Source organism: Manacus vitellinus, unplaced genomic scaffold (genome assembly GCF_001715985.3).
Source record: "Manacus vitellinus isolate BGI_N305 unplaced genomic scaffold, ASM171598v3 scaffold_12_pilon, whole genome shotgun sequence".
NCBI lineage: Eukaryota > Metazoa > Chordata > Aves > Passeriformes > Pipridae > Manacus > Manacus vitellinus.
In genome coordinates this window covers 1255895-1278272 of record NW_021938949.1, presented here as the reverse complement: position 1 = coordinate 1278272, position 22378 = coordinate 1255895, and the positions used below count along the sequence as shown (strand labels likewise).

Here is a 22378-nt window from a genome sequence, read left to right as displayed (position 1 = left end):
GTAAATGAGAACATAATTTGATTCCTTCTAGCTGTGCCAGGTACTTGTAGCACACTTAAAATATTTGAATTCCAATTTGTAATAAAAATCTGCCGTTTTATACCCATACACCTGCTAGCATAGTCAGCAGATAATTGATAGCCCAAGAAATGCAAGAGCCAGTAACTTGTTGTTTTAGAAATTGTTATTCCTAAATTATGTTATAAACATGCTACTGTTCTTTTAGATGTTGTCAAAAGAAAGTGTCTTTGAATTATTCACAGAGTGATTTATTTTTTTTTTCTAGAACTGATCAGCATAACATAACACCTGTCTTTCACGGGAACTCCTTAGCTGTCAACTCTTTTGTTAGGCACAGGATAGTGGTGTTCTATTAATGAGAGACTGGTGACATTTTGGAAGAGAAAAGTACTTTCCTTGCCAGCCTGACATTTGTGTTGCACTTCGTGTACCAGGATGTCCATGCTAATCATTCTGGCCATGATATGGCTTCACAATTTTAAAGACCAGGAAAACAAGCCCTTATGGTTACATTTAGCAGAAGAATTAATTTTTTTTTTCCAAAATTCTTTGCTCTGCTCAAAAATACAAATTTTCCATCTCTGTCCTAAGTGTCTCCTTTCAGTTTTTGAGCAAGCCCTCTTCAATAAGGCTGATATTCAACCTTCACTTGAAAACAGAGCACAAGGGCTAGGCACCATTTACATCCTTAAAATAGGTCTTAAGTGGGACGTGGGTTGAGCACAGACTGCGTGAGCCTTGGCACAGAGGTGATTTTCACCCTGGGAGCTAACAACTAGTAGCATCTGGCTGAGGCTTGCTCTGAAACACAGAGGAATTCCTTCTCTCTCTGTGGGATCAAACCCTAAACTCCTTCCTCCAGATGCCTGCCAGGCTGTTTAATTTGAGGAGGAAAAGGAGGAAAAGCAACATGAAAGAAAATATTAAGATGTGTATTTTGTTCTTCCATCCCACCCCCACCGTGGTAGTTGAGGAATGCGCCTCTAAGAACTTTTTTGTCCAACCAGGCAGAGCATAGCTCTGGAACACTTAATGCTCATCCTAGAAGCCCAGCTGATATTTTATTAATAGACGTAATGGGGTTAACAGGAAGTATGGCTAAAATCACCCTGTACCGCACACACTGTGGCATTTAACATCTTTCACGTTTTGCCCACTTTAATAATTCATTGGCTGAAATGCCTGTTGCTTCTGTGAACTGACACTGTTGTTTGTGTTCTGTTCACAGCTGCGGGTCTTCAAGTTGGCGAAGTCCTGGCCGACCTTAAACACGCTCATTAAAATCATTGGTAACTCAGTGGGTGCCCTCGGTAACCTCACGCTCGTGCTGGCAATCATCGTCTTTATTTTCGCCGTGGTAGGGATGCAGCTTTTTGGGAAAAGCTACTTGGACAACGTGAAGAAGATAAGCAAGACTGGCAATTTGCCACGGTGGCACATGAACGATTTCTTCCACTCGTTCCTCATCATCTTCCGGATTTTGTGTGGAGAGTGGATCGAGACCATGTGGGACTGTATGGAAGTAGCTGGGCAGCCACTGTGCCTTCTTGTCTTCTTGTTGGTCATGGTGATAGGAAACCTGGTGGTGAGTTCTCAAGATGTTGGGGTTTTTTCTTCCTTTCCTGATGGGTGTGTGAAAATGTACCATTTTTTAACCCAGAAATGGCAAATCTCACGTCGCTCCATGACTTTAATTTGATGAACCAAGTTGTCACCCAGAGAAACTTGTTCCTATCCCAAATACAAAATTGCTAACATTGCATTAGTCATAGGGAATGAGGGCTTGCTGCTTTTTTTAGAACATATAGTTTTTTACCAGAAGTAAGTCGCTTGGGCTGGTTATAATGATTTTATTTCTTGGGCCATTCATGGGGATGAAAAGATTCAAGATCTCTTTTCTATACAGGTGTGAATATCACCTCAACTGTCACTGTTTTGTGACATATTTTATTTCCCTTCATTTTTAGTCCAGAACACGTGAACCTTACAGACAGCACAGTGTCTTTGACTGGAGTTTCAAATGTCTTTAGCCTGCACGTTCTAGGAAGCTACAGGTTGTGTTTACTGTAATGTCACTGGCTTGCCTGCTTTTTTTAATAGACTACCCCATAAGCATGGCTTACATAAGCTCTGAACCTATTAAGACTGAATTATATTTCCCTGTTGACATCTTAAGGAGCGCTTTGCTGGCTTTCAGTCATTGTGGAAATGTTTCTGCTGTTCAGCTTACAGAGCATCTTTGACATTGTGGCTCTAATGGCCTTACTGTTTATGTAGCGAGTTGTTTAACAGTAGATGCTGCTATAAAAAACATGGGGTTTTGCTGCTGATTGCTTTTAGTGGTTATTTTGCTTTTAAGTACGCGATGTTTTGGTTCTCAGCTGCTGGGATAAAAAAGTTCTTGAACGAGTTTATAGAAAAACAGTGTGCTCTTTTGTTTACATTAATTTATATTTTAGAAGTTATTTTTGTGCTGAAAATGTTGATTGCAAGGGCAAATTATATTTTTAAGGTGCTTTTTATTATAAAAATCGGAAGTTAAGCTGTGATTACTCAGAAAGTGGCAGATTACTTATGGTTTTTTTCCATAACTTACTGTTTTTATAATTTTTTCTTGGAATTAAATTTGATTAGAGGAGTTGGGGAAAAATGCTACTTTATTTAGAAAAAAATTATTTATTATATCTTCTGGGAGAGTTTAGCCAGAAATCCAGAAAGTTAATCTCCCCCTGCCATTAAGCAATGCATTCTGTGTATGATAATGAAAGCTGGAAATAATATGTGTTAAAATCCGGGGAAAATGTTAACATTTGAAATATTCATGGATTATTAAAAGATGTGAATTAGCAACATCTGATACCCTTAGATATTAACACTCATCAGTGTACATAAGTACTGTTAAATATGAAATCTGGTTCAGCAGAGACTGCAATAACATTATCTACATATATTTAACCTTCAGTGCTTGAAAAAGGCTGTCCCAGATGTAAAACCAGATATTGAAAAACTCTGTTAGCATGGATAAGCTGAAGTTATTAGTCAGGTGAAAGCAAAATGCTAGCTTTATTGTTTTCAGCCCACAGTTCTGTAAGGATGTGGCAAAGACCGGTAAATAGAAATGATTCTTGTGTGTGGGTCACTCAAAAAAGAAAAAAGAGAATGATTCATAGGTGATAAAAAGAACAGATTCTGAATCATGAGACTCATCCAGTGTTAACTGCGTTACATGGAGGTTTCATGATGTTGATTAGCAGGTAGAGAGGAGGTCATCTGACTCCTCTGGCATCAGCAAAATTCTTGCTTTCTTCAGTGAGGGTGGGTTGAACCTACTATTTCATTTATTTTCTGAACATCATCAGACCCAAAAATTCTGGTGTCTAAAAAGCACCATGAGCCCTTTCAAATAAGAATACTGGAGTGCTAAAACTTTTACCTGTAACACCATTGCGGTCTGTGCCAGCAAAGTTTCTCTTTTAACTTGCTGAGGTCCTTGTTCCTCCTCTGAGTTTCAAGAGCCAGTTCTGATAAAAAATATTATCCTGAGGCTGTATCTCATCTGGACCCTGAATGCTTCCATGGTCTCTGAAGGCATAGAGGAAATCCTACAGCATTTTCCCTGATGTAGCAGATCTGCACATTCATCTAGACTAAATACTTTTCTCTATCACATCTACGAGTACGTATGGTGGTGTCTGTACTCACTTTCCCAACAAGAAGGCCAAGTATTATGAAGCAGACCTGCTCTTGAACTCCTGTAAGGGCTGCAAACTGGTGATGAAAGTGTTACAAACCACTTTCAGATTCTGTGGCAGTTCAGTGATTCTGTTTGCAGGTCTTATCCAGCCTCACTAACATAAATTCAAAGGAATGGTGGAAGAAAATCTGGGAAAGTTAGTAACCACCCTGGGCAACATGATGTTATAGAGCAGCACAGCTGCTGAAAGGAATTTTAGTAAATCTTTAGTCTTTGGTTTGTATTCATATATCCTAAAAATGTCTTGGACAATTTGTGTGCAGTGCCACATGAAACTATATTTACTGCTGGTCAACTGATATATGAGTCATCTTCAAGGAACTAAACTTTACAACATAGTTGGAAAACTATGTGCTGTGGAACTTCTTTCACACAGTAAAACTGTGCTACTGTTGTCAGATGGCAGTTTAGAGTCATTGAAGCCGTTTTAGAAGGTAAAACCAAACCAGACAGATAATAAAAGTTTCTCCCTCATTTGTAAGAAAGATCTTCTGAAATAGCTGACTGAATAATTATGCTTACTGTTAAGTTTTATAAAGGCCTTAACATATCATGTGTATTTATGTTATTGAGGTTAATAAGGAAAATCACTGAGACAGGAATTATTAAGAAGATGTAGGAGAATTTGGGTCACAAGGCAGTTCCTGGTGGCCCCTGCTCGGGCAGGTCAGCCAGTGTCAGAGTCGATATGACATCAGCCACTTCTCAGGGGAGACTTGTGTGTAATGGGTGCAAACAACGTGCATGAATAAAACTGACACCTCAGTCACAGACAGAACAACCTCCAACCTCGCTCTGCGTGTGTGACATGCACTGGCCAAGCCACCCTTTTATTCTTCTGCCGGCCACACAGATGAAAATGTTTTCTACCAGCTTCTCCTGAAATGCCACCAAGTGAAGGACAGCTTGATGTGGCACAGAAATGTACCCACTGTCTTTGCTCATGCTCTGATCGAGCTGTGTCTGACAGAGAGCACCCAAAAAGCATCAGTCAGTGTTAACCCCAGCTAAGAGCTGCAGTGCATTAACTCACCCTCAGGGCTGAGTTCTGGACTGCCGTTGTCTCACCTCTATCTGATTCACATACACCCCAGTACTTCCATGGCACATCCACCACTGCTCCCCAGTTCACCACAACTGGTAAATCACTGCTGAATTTCCATGGTGGATTTTGTCTTACTGGAGTCACAAGCTTGCCAAGATGTAGAGTCTGTAACCAGGAAAGTGACATTTTCAGAATTTACCTGAAAAGTAAAATATAAGACTGGAATTGCTCCTTTAGCATCAGTCCTAGGCTTTCTTTTCCCCCCCCTACTGTCAATTCAGGAAAATATTAAAGCCTTTTTCTGAGAATACAATAGAAAGGTAGAAAGCATCACCAATTTCTAGGATATGAGGCTATCCTGTAGGCAGGATTGCATAACCATTATTGAATTAATGCATGATGCATGGAAATATGAAATATAAAGTGTAAGGTCATGCACTCAGCCCTATTTAAGAATTTATGTTATCATCAAGTAGCTTACCAGCAGAAATTGTATATGTATTAGTCACCATGGACATCTACATCTGCAATAATTGCATGGAGATGCCTTTGTAGTTAGATCTGGTTAATGGAGTGTATGAAGTCATAAAATATCTTACCACCCAAAAAATCTAAATGCATTGGATTAAATAACCCCTAAAACTACCTTTTACCCTCCCTGAAGTCTTAGGAGGAAAACTCAGGTGTAGAAATCCCCATGTGCATATCACTGGCTGACTGAGCCACTATGATGTACCAATACAGTGCACCCACTGAAAAAGTAAATGACATTCTAATTCATATTAGGAATACTAATCACAGAGGAAAAAAGAGAATCTGAATGCTATTGCACAGTGATCTGCAATGCTGCATATGCTATACATCCCACTGATGAATGACCCTCAAGAAAGATGAGGGTCTACCGGGAAAAGAACAGCATGGGAATATGAAGTTGAGGAGGGCAATGCAGAGCTAGGCATGGAAGAACAGTTTAAGTGACAGGATGCTGCTCATCCCAAACAAAGGAATGTAAATCACTGTGAATACCATTACTGGGACTGGAAAGGAGCCTTCTCATTATCAGTCTGGTGAGGTTGTTTGGGAGAACTTTCCAGCCCCAAGCCAGCAGTGTGTGAAATGGATTAGATGTTGAAAAAAACAACACATGTCAGCAGGGGACTTGCCTTGGTGACCCAAGAGGACCTTCCAATCCTGTGTCTCCCTATGGTAATTTCAGTGCCTGGCATGAGCGTGAGCTGCTCAGCATGGTTTGGATGAGATTTGAAGTGACCTGCTTTGGTTAAACTCAGTGAAAACTTTTCTCTGAAAAAGTCAGATGCAGCTGAAACCCATCTTTTTACTCTGCTTCCACATCTCAGGAAGCCTTAATGGATGTTTTTTCTGTTATAATTTGGCCCGTGACTGAGACATGCAGAAATATGAAAAGGTCACATTCTTGGAATGAAGGGGTTTGTCCCTCCCCACATGCCTTTCCATCAAGTCCATGTAGGACAGTTCCTTGAAGAGAGGAGGAGCTGGGTCCCATGTGCCTCCCTAATACCTTTTTTTTTCTTTGTTTGCTAGTGTTCCCTTTAGTTCAATGCGTGTGGTCAAGAAAACAGAACAAAAACCAAAGCAAAACAAACAAAAAAACATATAAAAGAGGCAGCTGTGATGTACAGCATATAAATATGTAAGACAGGGCTGCTGTTTGCATTGCATAGTCTTCAGCATGGGGGCTTTGCTTCTGTATAAAACCATTTCATAGAGTTAATTACAGACTGTTACTAAATGAACATCATGATCTCTAATTGAGGAACACAAGAGAGAGTGTATGTGGCCACCTGTGAAGGAGAACTGGTAGCCCACTGTGTGAGAATCCATCAACTGGACAACCATATGGGAGATTCACAGGCAAGGGACTATCCCTGCTGAAAATTGTGGTCAGTGCAGAGTATGGAGAAGTTTAATATTAGGGAGCAAGATGATCTTTTGCATTTATCCTCAGTGCCAGAAAATGTTCTTGAGCACATTTAATTTATTAGCGTAGCACTAGCCATAAATTCCTGTCTTGCCCAATGTTGATACATCTCCATCACTGCAAATTTCTCAGCAGACCATACTGGGCTTGAAAGAGGTTTATGGTAATGTGTCAGATTTTCTCTGGGTATAGAGAACTATCACTGTCCCATGTGGTAAAATCACAAGTAATAGCAAAATAGCTTCTAACAGGCCTAGGTGAAAGTGGATTACAATATTACATTTCAAGAGCTCAGACAAACAAAGTGTATTAGGATGGTCAAAGGTGATCTTCAGATGGAGGCTTGTGTTTCTGCCTGACATGATAGGGCTGTCACTGAGGGAAGATACATCAAAACTCCAACGCTTTTAAAAGGCATGAAGCATCAAACTAGGGAGTTTCAAGGCCATAAAACTTTTTAGAGGGTGATGGAGAGTTGTTTTACCCCAAATGGAATGAGGCCTCATTCATTTAGGTTGCCTGTGTCAATTAACAAATGAAAATGGAACTCCAATGATGAATGATAGCACTTTTACAGCTATCTCCTTATTTTATCTTCAGATTATGTACAAATCTAAAATACCAAAGCCCCATTTTTGTGGTTTTTCCTGTCTGTCCCCAGGGAAATGCTTAACTCAAAAGCTGCAGCGAGACTTGCTGCCCTGAATCAAGTAATTATTTTGCATTTAATGACAAACATGCTCTTATTCACGGGGGCCACTGTAGACATCCACTTTCTGAATAAAGGTTAATCCCCTTGGAGGGAAATGTAGTATTTGTATTGCATCTGATAATTAATATAAATGAAGTGGAATTCTAAAATATTGTGTACCTTCTAATTGCAAATACTAGGTTAGATCTGCTTGCTGGAAAAGAAAGCAGGTTTGGTAAGAAGGTATTACAACTCAAATTACAGCATTTTAGGGCTTAGCTTTTTAATTTTCAAACCACAGTAGAGGTCTTCATCCTCCAGCTTTATATGTTGCACTTCTACCACCAGGCAGGTCCTCTCCTTGGGGTCCACCAGTTCCACTTCCTGCACAATGGAAGGAACAGGGGATAAGATGCAACTACATAAAAGGTGTGGAAGAACAGCTTTTTGCAAGGAAATGGGGAGCTATAGGAGATTTGCAGAGATGTTCAGGTTGTCCCAAGTCTTGCTGGAGCACTTCCTTCCCTCCTCTCTCTCTACACCCCAGTGTTCACGTCCTGGGTGCCCTTGTTCACCTTATCTGCTCTTTCAGCAGTTCCCAACATTCTGGAAATATGCATTTGTGTTTTGGTTACATCAGCTGAGAAGGCCTGTAGATAAACAGGCAGGAATAGGCATGTCAGTAACAGTCATCGTCAGGGCGGACAGAATCCGCAAAGCGGCGAGCGGAGGGCGTGTGGGGCACCACAGAGGAGCAGGACTCATCAGAAAGCTGCAGGAGCCATAATGAGAGCTGGGAAATACTGGAGATGGGGGCTGGAGAGTTAGAGGGTCCGGAAGAAGCCAGGGAGACCAAGGGTTCATTAGTGAGGAGTGGAAGTGTCGTTTGAGCCTGTCTCGTCAACTTGGACACTTACATAAGGGAGGCGAATTTTCCTTCTCAGGTCACGTGTGACTTTGCAGAAGAGCAGCCCAGAATACATGAATAAGCACAACTGGGGACACAAACAAAGTAGTGTCAAAACAACTGTCAGCATGTTACTGTCCCTTTTGCTTCTACTCATGTACACTTAGGGCTGGGAGCGGGAACACTTGGTGTGAAATGGGAGAATTTGAAACTCAGAGGGAAGCAACTAAACCCCAAAACATTTCCCAGCTTCCCCCTTCATATTTCTCATGCCAGCTACCTGCATAGTCCATGAGTCCCAAAGCAGCTTTAGCTATTTGTATTTCCCATTATCCATCCTTTCTTGAGAAGTGCCTGGGAAGCAGAGCACTCAGGTAGTCGATGCTTTTTTGCAAACATCTGTCTGTATCTACTTAAGTATTAAACATCCTCAGGGGTAGTGAAAGGTCCGCCAGAAACAGATGGCATCATGTGATGCTTCAAAAAGATAAATCCTGACACCAACCATCAATCAGTCCAGTTGCCTCTGATGACTCCCAGCAGAGATGGAAAGCCTTCATCCTCACGTGGGTTGCTTGAAATGCAAACCTTTTGCCTCAGACTCCAGGCTTTAAAAATTGCATGATTTGTCAGCAGGCACATAAATAACTAGAATTCATTTTACTGAGTAGATATTTCCCACCATCATGTGTAACACCAGATGCTGATGCTAAAAAGTCTGGGGAAATTAACCTCACTGTAATTATGATGGACCATCAAAGGCTGCTGGTTTTCCAAAATGTCATTGTATGGTAGATTAAGTAGAGTCTGTTCAAAGCTGAGAGGTTTAGGGCTGCTTTGCCCAAGAGATGTGAGGGAAATGCACCTGAGAATAGACAGGAGGACAAACTACCTTCAAAATCTACTCCTAAAAAGTGATCTGCTTCCTTCTGTCAATTCAGATTTATGAGTGTCTGTATCCTGCTACAGGCTCAGCTGTTTCTTCTGAAGAGTTGAATCTTGGCACTTGGTGACTAATCTGAGCTTGCATCTTGTTTTAGGGGACAAGTGTGTTCAGTTGCTGTTTTCAAGGTGCTATATGGTGTCCTTGTCAAATATATACTAAAATCTGCCAATTTTTTCCCTGCAACATTCATTCACAGAAAGATAGATTTTTAAAATACAAATAGCCCAAATCCCCAAAACAGTTGGCATACAGAAGTAAGCTTTTGCTTCTGATGCAGCTCAAAGGAGGATGAAAACAAAAGGTGAACTAAGGCTTTTTTTTTTTTTTCATCTGTGACATAAGGAATTCCCAAAAACAATAATCCAAAGCAGATTCATTGGTGGGCTGTGCCAGATTTTGGCATTTGGTGCAGATTTTAATCAGTAGAATTATAAATATTTGTTCTTGATCTATAAATGAGTCGCTGGGATATATCAGAAAGAAATAAAATCTGGTAATAATGCTAGTGCTCTTCTGTAGGTATATATACAGGAATACAAAACTATCTCCCATTAACCTTCCTAGATGTGAGATGACTTGGAAATATGGAAGAAGAAGAATGCTAGTATATTAGTTCAGTCAACCTGGAGCTTGGAAACAACCCTCATGCCCTTTGTTCTAATTGTGTTTCCAAATCAGAGATTTTTCTCTAAAAATATTGTTTAAGCATTGACTCCATTATATGAACTGCTGACAAGATGAAAAATTTTTAATATGATCCACCATATATATATATATGTATGTATATTCACATTTATATTTTATTTGTGAAGATACTAGTGAATTCTTTTTGAGATTTCTTTGTAATCCAGGAATTGAACAGGAGCTGAATTTTTATTTTGAAAACTACAGCCCTGTTGATATAGTAGGCATCAACAGGGTAAAACGCTGCCCACTTTTTGTTCTACATTTGTCCTTGGTTCACAGTGTAAGTAGGGTTTTGTCAGTGGTTAAGCTTGCTAATAGGTGGGTAGTTTTTAAAAATCTAGAAGACACTGAGTCAAATTTAATTGGACAAGAGTGTGCAAAGGTAGGTACAACTAAATGTGTCTCTTTTTATTAATGTCACAGTACGTGTTGTCTGGATGTCATTGAAAGGGTAATGACAACAGAATTATTCCTAGCATGTGTTGAGGAAAAGTCAAGGTTTTTAAGGTTAAAATGGACCAGGTGGTACAAATTTAATACATTGTTCACTACTCCTCAACATCTTATACTTTAAAATAAAAGTTAAAAATATTATTCTTCCCCACCAAAACTAAGCAGTGAGTAGAGCATTCTAACAGTTACCTCTAGAAACATCTTGTTGAAAAGAATATGTGAAACAAACAGCTAGTCATGACATCCTTAGCCTTCTGAGCAAGAGATACTGGAATTTATCTTTCCCATGAACAATACATATTTATAACTGCATTTCTCCACCTAGCACATGTGTGGCAACATGGTCTGTGGGTTCCCAAGGAAATATGCTGAAGAATGCATTTGGAAACTAAATGTAGTACACAGGATTAGATACCAATTTCCTGCCTTTGGGGATCTTATTGAACAGTAAGAAATTCCTGCAGTCAAGGGGATCCTTTGGTCTCCTACTACTCTTCCATATTTCTTTCTGTTCCTGAAAGTCCACTTGTCTGGGTCTTACTGTTAGACTTCTCTAAATTCAATAAACCCACTGACCCACATTTGCTGAGGAAAATTTCCAGCAGATACAGATCTACTCCATCAATTTTGTATTACTGCAAACAGTGCAAAGGAAAGGAGAATCAGACCTGTTGGGTTTTTGTCCCTCTTAACATTTTTATTTCTTTGCTGCTACATAAGTTCCTTTTGTTCTATTTCCCTGACTGTAGATTCATGTGTTAACTTTTCTTCTTCCTGTATTGTTTGGGTCATCCTTAGCCAGAATCTTGTTTAAATTAATTCTTCTTGAATGTGATCCAGATCTCCCCTTCCTTTTATTTTCTTCTACCTAAAATGTATTTTCTTTCTTTTTGGTCAGTTCTGGCCTTGATTGTCATAGAATGTTTTGGGTTGGAAGGGACCTTAAAGATCATCTGGTTTCAACCACCCTGCCATGGACAGGGACACCTTCCACTAGACCAGGTTGCACAAAGCCCTGTCCAATCTGGCCTTGAACACTCCCAGGGATGGGACAGTAACAGCTTCTCTGAGAAACCCTCTCCAGTGCCTCACCACCCTCACACTGAAGAATTTCTTTCTTCTATCTTATCTGAATATCTTCTCTTCCAGTTTAAAGCCCTCCTCCCTTGTCCTGTCGCTCCACATCCTTGCAAAAGTCCCTCTCCATCTCTCTTGTAGCCCTTTTAGGTGCTGCAAGCTGCTATAAGCTCTCCCCAGAGACTTCTTTCTCCAAGATGAATTACCTTAACTCTCTTAACCTGAATTCATAGGAAAGGTGGTTATAGTTATTCTCTCTTTCACATTGCCCCATATCTCTGCTGTAGTCTTCCTAGTGTCACACTTTTAGCAAATCTCCTCTTTTCACATTGCTTTGGATTTCTGAGTTTCAGGTCATCTTCTGCAAGGTCCAGCTCCTCCTGTATCTTGACTTCACCCTTCCCAATGCACAAAAAAATTCCAAGACTCTGTCCTGAAACTCTTGTAATTATTTCTTGTAATTATTTCTTGTAATTACTCTGTTTGAAACTCTTGTAATTATTTCAGTGCAAAAGTAGTTTTATTTTTTGACCAAGACAATTTTTGCCATCTGTAGGTCATAGTAGTATTTTCTCACAAAAAGTGTACATGCTAACTGATCTTAGGACTTGGTTTTAAGTATACTTGATAGTTTCCATGCTGAATTTTCATGGAGATGAAAAGAGGAATTACATATGTTTTTCAGGATGGGCAATTTTTGTCAGCTCTGTTAGCAGTTAATTCCCCTGCCCCTCTGTTTGCAGCCTCCTCCCCACCATGAGTTCCCTTCTCTTCCTGGCCTCCCTCATGTAGACTAATTCATTGCAACAGCACAACTAAGAGCACTGTCATGCTTCTTGTGCTACGAACTCCTTTGTATGGAGGTTTCTTCCTGGAAGTCTTCCATGTCCCTTCTCCCCTCCTGTAATTTTCTTGTCTGCCACATTTAGATGTGATGCCATCCCATTTCTGGGAGGTTTGGCAAGTGCAAAATGCCTGCTGTTTGAAAACACAGGCAGGTGGCTGCCTCTATAAACTGGCTTAAGGCATGAAAACAAACATTGTGAGTGCCCCTCCTCTGGCACATTCCCTGGCCACCCCATTCCAGTTGATGCCTGGGCTTTCAGGGAACAATCTTGGCTGGGCACAGTGGCCAGGGAGCAATCCTGCCTGGGGGAAGAGCAGTCAGCTGCTTACCCTCAGGGATGGGGAACAAGCCTTGGCTTGCCTTTGCTTACTACTGTAAATGCAATTTTTAGATCATAAAATGGACTAGCTGCCTAGGTCTCAGTGCTTCCCTACTCCCTAGCAGACTGGCAGTGAGCATAAACTCATAAAAATGCTCTTATGGACAACTTACACCATCAACTTTCTCCTTTGTTTTCTCAATTTTATGTTCATCTTCCACTAAATATGGTTGTGGGTAACCCCAGTTGCTGGGATTTCAGCCAGGTGCAGAAAATACAATTAATAAAACCCCCTAATTTTCAAATTTCCACATCAGCAAAGCACTTTTGTATTTCCTGATGTAAGAAGGAAGTCAAAGATGAGGTCATCACACCTGGAAAGAAGAGCTTTCTTTGATCGTGTGTTTGAGCACAGCCTTGGTTTCAAGGATGCTGGTAACCAGTCCTCCATGAAGTGCTTTTCTCATGTTTCTAGTAATGCTTCTCTGAAAAACACAGCTTTATCCTGTAGGAAGAAAGGACACCCACCTCCTTCCCTTCCTTCCCAGGGATATCTCCCTGGAGGCTTTAGGAAGCACTAAGAAGTTTGCAGAATTAAACACAACTAAGCCGGGATCAGGCGATGGCAGAGGAGAAGGGTCACTCTTTAGGATGGCAGTGAGAGGTGTGTGTCAGCCCCACCCACCTTGCAGAGCTTGGCTCTCATTTTGGATACATAACTGGCACCACTCCTGCTGAACCCTCCTGCCCCATTTCTTTAATGAAATATGGAGGGTTGTCCCACTTTTGAGTTGTGGGTCTTCTCCAACAGGGGTATGTGAAAGCCTCAAGCCCAGCCATGTGCTGTGAAGGCAGGAGATTTCATACTATGCAAAATGACTAGTAGAAATCTATTTTGTAGCTTTTCTGAAAGCTAAACCTCCTTGGCTGGCAGGCAGCTCTGTGGCTTTGTTCTGCCCTCCGAGGAATTTGCACTTGCAAAATGCATAAAATCAGAACCCTCTTACACCTTCACTAAAGTTATCCTTTTCACATTCCACTTAATAGGAAAGTGTAATTTTGTGATGGAACTCAAATTATAATATTAAACCTGGGAAATGGATCAGAAAGTAACATTTTTAAAGGAAATCGTGTTCTCCCTAAAAAAAAAAAAAGGCGAAGCTTATGTTAATTATTTCTTGGCTCTCTGATTTAATTTTTGAGTCTCTGGGCCTACCCTTTCATTGATTTTGTTATGGTGTAATATATTGCCAGGAAAGCCATTGCTTACTGTGGCCATTATCATTGGTTTTCTTTCACCATTATTCTGTTTCCATATGGGTTTTCATCCTTTTGGTTCTCTGTGGCTTAGCTTTCCCCAGAGATTTTCTTCCATGTGTGAATGGAAATCACCTCTTTCCCTTGATCTCCAGTCCTGATTACCCAAAGGACATAATGGCCTCTGGATGACAGAGTGCAGAACCAGCACAATCCTTGGTCACAACTGGGTGTCCTCTTCTCAGTGGGTAAATTCAGGTAAAAACCACAAAGCTTTAACTTCCAAAATCAGAGGGATTTTTTCTTGTGTCTAGTCACTGTATAATAATTGGTAGAGCAGCTGATGAGGTCTTGTTTGCATACAGCTAGTGAAAATATTCCAGGGATAATAGAGGAGTTTCTCACCTGTCATCAGTCCTTACAGGGAGCAGCAGCAGCAAAGACCCTCAAGTGTGTTGAGTCAGTCCAAACCTGTGCAGTCTGTCTTGCTCTCTAATCGTCCTGACATCCTCACTGCCACAACAGCTAAACGTGTTGACTTAGCATAAAGGTAATTGTCTCTTAACTTGGAATCAATAAACTTTCTGTAGTTTCCCTAATGCTTTTGGGGTGTGTTGAGCCTTTAACACCCCAAATACAGCTGGTTTTGCTGGGAGAAGTGTTCAACTGGACTTGTCTGATAGCATGTTTCTTTTCTGTCTAGACAGTGGCTTGAGAAGTCCATAGCAGCTCTGAGGGAGCTCTTGCAATGCTGGTGAATTAGTGTTGTTTTGCTATCTAATGAAAAACCTGCAAGAACATGTTTGTTTTTATGCTGTGGTTCTAGTAGGGGAAAGAATTTATCTGCCTCCACTCACCATCTCACCCTCCTCTCATAAAGCACTTGGAGACTAAGAATTTCGTATCAGAAAACACTGGGTTTCCAAAGACTCATCTGTTGATATTTCTAAGGGACATATTTTGAATACCACTGAAAGTCAGCAGCTACAAGAGAAATCTAAATTCAGTTCATTAGTTCTTAACCAGCACTTGGAGTGGTACAGCTTGTCTGCACATTTCTATTCACATAAGTGGGTAACAAAAGAAAAATACTCAGCAGCATGAGGCAACCACCAGGTTGTGGTAAGAAGTGTCATGCATTGCTTCAGATCTGTGTTTCAAGGACTGTGTTTTAAGTGGCAAGGACATAGGCCCCTTGCTCTTCCAGCTTTTGGGGTGCTGCAGAAGCTGAGGGTGAGGAGAGGCAGAGACTGAAGGTTGGTCCCTGTGAGACAGGAGCTGGGGATACACCAGCCTCCTCTCTCACTTCAGCCTCCCTTCCTGAGAGGCATTTACATCGTGTGGTCCATTGTGTCAGGCTGATAGCAATGTTGAGGTGTTCCCTTTGCCTGCCTCCCTCTCCCAACAGGAGGTACCCGAGCCAAATCCAATGTACTCCAGTGCTAGTGCAGCTTTAACATCTCCACTGAAAGAGTGGAGGGGTGAATGGTAGCTCAAAATGACAAAAAAAATATCTTCTGTGACACAAAGGTGATGTGAAGTATAATTAAGGGGCTTAATCAACCCTGCCATTACCCAAGGAGTTTTCTTCTGTATAAAGTGGTGAGAACAACACTGAGGAATCTGCCCCAAAAAATTATGGATACCCCTTTAACCTCTGAGATGAGATATTGGGTGACAATTTCCCCCACCCATGCACATCCCATCAACAACTGCCATCCAGCATCACTTCTCTACCCTGAACAGCTTAAATACAAACAGCTGCACAAGAGACCACCAGTTATGGGGGGAAACATAGTGTCAATACCTGAAGTGGAGAATAGTCAGAAAAACTCCCAGCCTTATGGTAAATACCACAAAAGCCCTAATGGGATGGGGAAGACATTCATCTCACCCAGTTCCTAGAGTCTACCTGAAGATAGCTACGGCTGTATCAGCCACCCTACCTATTATTCACATTCAACAGAGAGAAAAGGCACTTTTATTCCTTAATTTCATCTCATGTGTGCAGCCGTCAGCTTTAGGATGGGACACATTGGGCTCAGGCTCCTCTGCCCATATGGATTGGACCCAGCCTGCCTATAGAGAGAACCCTGGATGCCTTCAACTCCCCTGAAGACAGTGTGAGTGCCAGCCATGCCCAAGGATGAGCATTCCAAGCATGTTCTGTTCTGTGCACTGTTCAGCACAGGCAGGGAAATGCATGTAGTAGTTGGGGCTCGGGGTAAAGCCAGGCCTTGTTCTCTTTGTTCTGAGGGTAAATAGAAATCATTCACATGAAATCACTTAAATTATAACCACTTTTTTTTTGCATATGAAAAAATTATTCCTACCATATTACTTGCATTTTTTTCTTTCCTGGGGATAACATCCACTTTCATTACCATCATAAAGTAGTTCAGAGATTTTGCATAGGAAATAGACTGTATTTGGTGCACAGTTTCTATTAAATTTCATTTTCTTATATTTAAGCGGACAAACCAGTTATTTCACTAAAGAGGTTTATACAGAGTTGATAAGAAAAAATTCCTGTTGCAACAAACTGATACTATAGCACCCCACAAACCTCTCATCTGCAACTGCTGGCCTGCTTGTAGGCTCAAACACAGTCCACTGGGGAAGTTGTGTGGCTGCAAGGGAGGAAATCCGTATTCCTATTTCCCTGTGTTTTCCTAGCTGATCTCAGGCAAAAAAAAAACATGAAGGAGATCGATGCTGCTCCATCCTGTGTTCTCCCCCACCTGCCCCAGGCCACAAGGACCTTGTGCCAGTCTTTTGGTATCATGATCATTTTGACAGCAAGAAAGTAAGATATCAGAAGAATGGGATTATGAGATTGACTGCAGGATAAAGAAAAACTGGGCTAGAAGGATATAAGCTTCTTATCCAACACAAATATCTGAAATAATAGAAAAGGGAATATAAAAAATAACTGATCATGTAAATTGCTTTTTGCAGGAGTACTCCCTCTTAGTAAACTTTGCCCTGGGATGAGTGTGTTCAAAGGATTGGAAAATACACTTCCAAGGAAACAAATAATCCTCCAGTAGCAGAGAGACTGACTACATGACCTATTACTGCAGATCTCAGATCTAACACTTACTTGATGCAATGAAAGCCCCTTTTCTGAGCAGTTTTTCTTTTCAGCTTCATGGATTTTGTGACAGTGAACAAAATATAACAACTGGTACCTATTGTATTAGGCTTGCTAGAAGTCATCAAAGTCTCCAAAGAGAAAACTGCATCTTTCCCATCTGTGCTAACCAAAGAACGGTGCAGATTTCCATTGCCATCCAAAAACAAACAGGAAGGAAGAAAATCAGATTTTTCCACTGGTCAGAGAGTGCCTGAAGAGATTCTTACTGATCTGTGTCTACCAGGCACTACCAGGGAAGTGTATTTGCATATGTTGAGGTCTGTAGGTCCTGTTTTATTCACAAAAAAAGTATTAGATAAGTAGTTTATGATCCTGGCAGGTAGCTCGTGTGCTCCACTGTCTGGGCTTTCCTGTGCCACTGAGTGACAGCAGTGACAATGAGCTGCCACAGGGTTACAATTTGGTTTAAGGACTTGCTTTTTTGCATGATGGATTTCACTGGTTGGGCATGTCTTCTGCTCTGGGCCCTGTTGCTACAGAAAAACCTGTTTGACTGTCTCCTAGGAGATTCTTCCTCCACAGGGAAGCACCCTCAAGTGATGTAAGGTCCCTTGTAGCTGCCCTCAGCTGTCCTTCCTATGCTCTGTCTCCTGCAGAGAGAATGGTACTGGTGTTCTTTGAAGGGTCCTGTGGGTTTACAAGCAAACAAGTGCACTTGAAAGCAGCTCCTGAACTACTCTACTCTGTGAGCCTCCCCCTGCGAAGATGATCCCATCTTTGATTCCAGCCTTTGATTTGTCCTGTGTTGTGTGGGCAGATGAGAAAGTCTGCCCTTAATTGCTGCTCAGCGTGAAAGATCATTTAGAATTCATGCACAGACAAGATCAGGAGTTTGAAAATCAAACTCACTTGTTTTGTGGACAGTCTGTGATCAAGGCAGATCCCACTGCAGGAGAAGCTGTGTGTGTGAGCTCACACAAGATCTGCCAGCACAAAAGACCAGTACTTGATGTCCTCACTTTGGAGATGGCTTAGCCCTGCCGCTCAACCTGTGCAGATGCAACATCATTCTTACTACTACCTAAATGAAATACAGAATTATTTTCAGTCTGCTAAGAAATGGCTTTAGACTTCCCAGTGGATTTTCAGCCTATATTCTGTGCAGCACTGAGCACGGTGTCAAATCCCCTCCTGGGTGACACAGTGAGAGTGCAGGGTAGGGAATTCAGTGCTGAATCAATTCACAGGAGGGCAGGAGGGCTTTAGGGCTGCACACTCTCTGACTGAATGACAGATGGAAGGTTAAATACACAAAGATTTATATCCCTTCATTTTTGCTGAATCAAGGTAAATAAAAAAATGGAAGGGAAATGAGGGAGTGGCCTCATTCCTGTGGGTGGGTCCTTCCAATTTGAGATACCCTGTGATTTTATGTTAGTTATTGACCTGCATTGATAAGTTCTCTGGCTTTAATCTAGCTCTAAGATACTAAACCCAAACTAAGTTAGGCTTTGATAGGCACCACCAGAGATAGTTCAGTTCTTCAGCATCTCCTGGGGTGCCAAACTGTCTCCATTGTCTACAGACATCCTAGGAAAACTCCTCCAGTTTAAGTACCTCAGGGAAGCACCTGACATTAGCCTGGATTAATCTGATTGTGCCTTATAGTGGAACAACCAGAGCTACAAGCTTTGAAAAGCATACTGGATTGTCATTAGACTGAACACTTAACACAATTATAGTAAAGGAATTGGGGTTTCTTTGAGTGCATCTTGATTCCTGACCTCAAAGATCAAAAAAAGTGACCTACTTTCACAGTCTGGCTGCTCTGTGTCACTGGAAAGCAGATTTCTTTTAAAAGGGGATACATATGGACAGACAAATCTGCCATTGCTTTTGAAAACTGAGGTAATCTTTAGCTTGCTTTTGCTCAAACTGAAAGCATTGCCTTAGCAGCCAGGAGGACTGGATATTATTAGTAACCTATTACAGGAAACGTGGTGTGTCATGGGTTAGGCATATATTTTTCTGGAAAATGCAGTGTGTAGTGAAATGGGGAGAATAAGTAAACATGAAGTGCTTATTCAGCAGTTCACTCTGTTTGAATGCCCAGCAATGCAACTCTGAGGTTACCTGCTCATAAAGGAAGGAGGGAATGATATTTGAGATTTATTTTTGGCTAAAAGCATGAAGTGCAAATAGCTCTTTGTGCAAAATGTCAGCTGTGCTTCTGGTAAGTAAACAACATTGCTTTTATAGTCCATGTAAGGGTGTTACCACCTATTATATATACCTGCAGGTGTATCTACATAAACTTATCTAGCTGTAGTTTGATGTCTGAAATAAATACAGAAAAGTAAAACAAGGCATTTCAAACAAGCTTTTCTGTGAACAGCAAAATTAATGAAGTACAGGATGAAATTCAGCTTCAGCTAACAAAATCTCTGTGCCTACGTGGAGGTATTCCTGTATGGAGAAGGCATCTGAGCTACTACTAATCTGCAGAGACCTAGGGCTTGACTCAGTTTTGTCTAGGACCACTGGGGACACTCTAAGGTATCCATCCTGGCCTCCAGCTGGACGCAGATCTCCCATAACAGTGTGTCCTGTTGGTCAGCTCCCTCAGGATGACTTGGGCATGGCAGGGGCAGTTGGCAAATCCATGTAGCCCTGGCCCAGTCACCGGTGTTTGGTCAGTCTCCACTGTCTGCTCAATGAATTTCTACTGATTGAAATGGGGCTTAGATGTCTCGTTAGACTCTCAAGATTTAGTTTCTGAGGCTGGAGGCAGCTGCCATCCTTGATGAGTGATTTGGTTGCCTGCTGCAACATCTCATCGTGTCCTGGTTGGGTGGTAGATGGAGCTTAAGAAGAACACAGGCATCCTGTAGGTCTGGTGCAGGTGTCCCAGGTAACCTCAAACATCAGCAGACACCTCTGCTAAGGTAACTGAGTTGCACCTATGAAGTCCAGAAGATTTTTATTCTGTTGCCTTCTTTCAGCTCTTTCCTATGTCCATAGGTTGTCACCAAGAAGGAGACACATTGTGTGGTTTGTTCCAAGCTCTTTCTGCGCTGATGTCTCTTCTCTGCACACATCTTATTTTGAGGACACCTTTAGCAATGTGATTGTCTCTGAGACCTCATCCTTCTACCAAACTTGGTTGAAAATGGCTAGAGGGGTTCTATCAGGGACTCCTTCCCTGATGGGCTCCCACCTGCTTGGCTGTATATCCAATACTCTGGTTTTCAACTACCTCTCACATCACTTGCGATGCGTCCGAGTGGGGTATGAAATGAAAGATCGATTCACACCAGACCACTGCAGTGATTAGGAGGCCCACACAAGCTGTCACTGACACTCCAGTATGATGGACCAGCTAAGGAACAATTAGCTTTAACCTCACCTAACTTCAGAGCAGGGCAGTGCTCAGCACAGTGATGGTTTACTCAGTGGTTCATAATGGACGTGGGCAACTGCTGTGCTACCAACTGCTTTTGTTTGTAATCACGGTGATTGCAAAGGGTACCTCACAATATTGACAGGGCACTTCAAATGCAGTGTCATCAGAGTGATTAAGACCAGGTTTTCAGAGTTCCATCTCACATATTCTGAATATTTGAAATAAGAGAGAACAGGTGGGGGGAGAATAGCAATAGATTGTGGTGTTTTGGTAAGGTCCAGTTAAATAGAAGTACTTTTTATATTGTTTATTTTGGCCTAGCGGGATTTATCCGTTTAAAATACTATCAGAAAGAGAGAAGTCAGGTAGCATTAAGAGATCATAGATAAAATATCTTCACAAAGTCAATTTTATTGCTATAAATGTCAGAAGTGCTGCAGCACTGATCTCTCCTTCGTTGTACCACAGAGCTGGCAACCACCCCCCTTGTACAGGCATCAGAGTTGATACCAGGCAATTTGATCCCAGTTTATTTGGGTTAAATATATTTTAGCTGATATTGGTTTGAGTCACTTTTGTTCCATTCTTGTCATCCCAGGCATCTACCTCCAGTGTGAACTTCTTGTCTTTGTGAATCCAGCACAAAAGCTGCAATTCATTCCTTCTCAGACCACAAGCAGGTGTAACCTCCAGTATACAGCAACTGGTGATCAGCCTGTGAGAGATGTTACTGGGAACAGCCTTCTAGAAAAAGATGGTTTTATTTATTGGATATAATTTTATTTATGTGGGGTGGGGGGGTGTAAAAAGAGATTTAAATCATCAAATATGTCACTCAGATGTGTAGTTGTGTCTAATCTTGCCATGCACTACCAGCAAAGGTAGGCAGTTCTAAGTTGCAAGAACAGGAGGAATCTAAGTCTCCAGTTCAGTTTGGATCTTCTCATACACCTGTGAAAATCTTCACATAGTTTTTTCATGACTAGTAACAGCATTTTCAGGACCAAACCTGCTTTGGGAGTGAGCCCTGCTCATATTTAGATACAGTAGTCTGATTGTGATGGCTTGTTTTAGCCTGGAGGGAAAAGTTTTTGAAGCTGCTTGACCTCTTAGGTGTTTATTCACAGTCACAATACATTTTCTTCGTGGCCCAGAGGATATTTAAAACAAGAATGTCTGTGAAAATGCATACAAATGTTAGAAATGTTTCCAACTGTACTATTTGGTTTAAGTGCCATGCCTATGTATATAATTATCATAAAATCATAGAATAGTTTGGGTTGGAAGGGACCTTTAAAGGTCAGCTAGTCCAACCCTCTGCGGTGAATAGGGACATTTTTAACTAGATCAGGTTGCTCTGAGCCCAGTCCAACCTGACCTTGAATATTTCCAGGGATGGAGCATCCACCACCTCTCTGGGAAACCTGTGCCAGTGCCTCACCATCCTCATCTTAAGAATTTTCTTCCTTATATCTAGCAAGAGACTACCCTCTTTTAGTTTAAGGCCATTTCCCTTGTCCTACTGCAACAATCCTATTAAAAAGTTTGTCCCCATCTCTCTTGTAGAGCCCCCTTTAAGCACTGAAAAGCTGCAGTGATGTTCTCACAGACCCACTTTTTGAACATATCCAGGTCACTATGTATCATCTACTATGAAACATAAATAACAATATTCACGCTGAATAAAAAACAAAAAGGCCCTGAAAACATTCTTCCTATAGTCTTTTTCTACATGCAAACAGTACCTTTACAGATGTCAATTAATGCTGTAATTAGTGATTTTCTCCAAGATGGAATATGGGTAATGACAGGGAATTCATTGTACCACCACCACTGAGAATGTTTACAACATGTAGCTTCCAATGAAAATTTTATTTGGTATTCTGTTTCTGAGCTTAATATTTTATTTTCCAT

General features: G+C 41.3%; 1 protein-coding gene across 3 annotated transcripts in view; it reads left to right on the top strand.

The window, feature by feature from the left end:
- LOC103755782 (sodium channel protein type 5 subunit alpha) overlaps window positions 1-22378 on the top strand; it is a 205952-nt gene that overhangs the window by 113624 nt on the left and 69950 nt on the right. For all 3 annotated transcript variants that reach the window (XM_018089200.2, XM_025896818.2, XM_025896817.2), the window contains one exon: window positions 1250-1606. In XM_018089200.2, the coding sequence (XP_017944689.1) occupies window positions 1250-1606 (357 nt within the window). The remainder of the gene's footprint in view (window positions 1-1249; window positions 1607-22378) is intronic.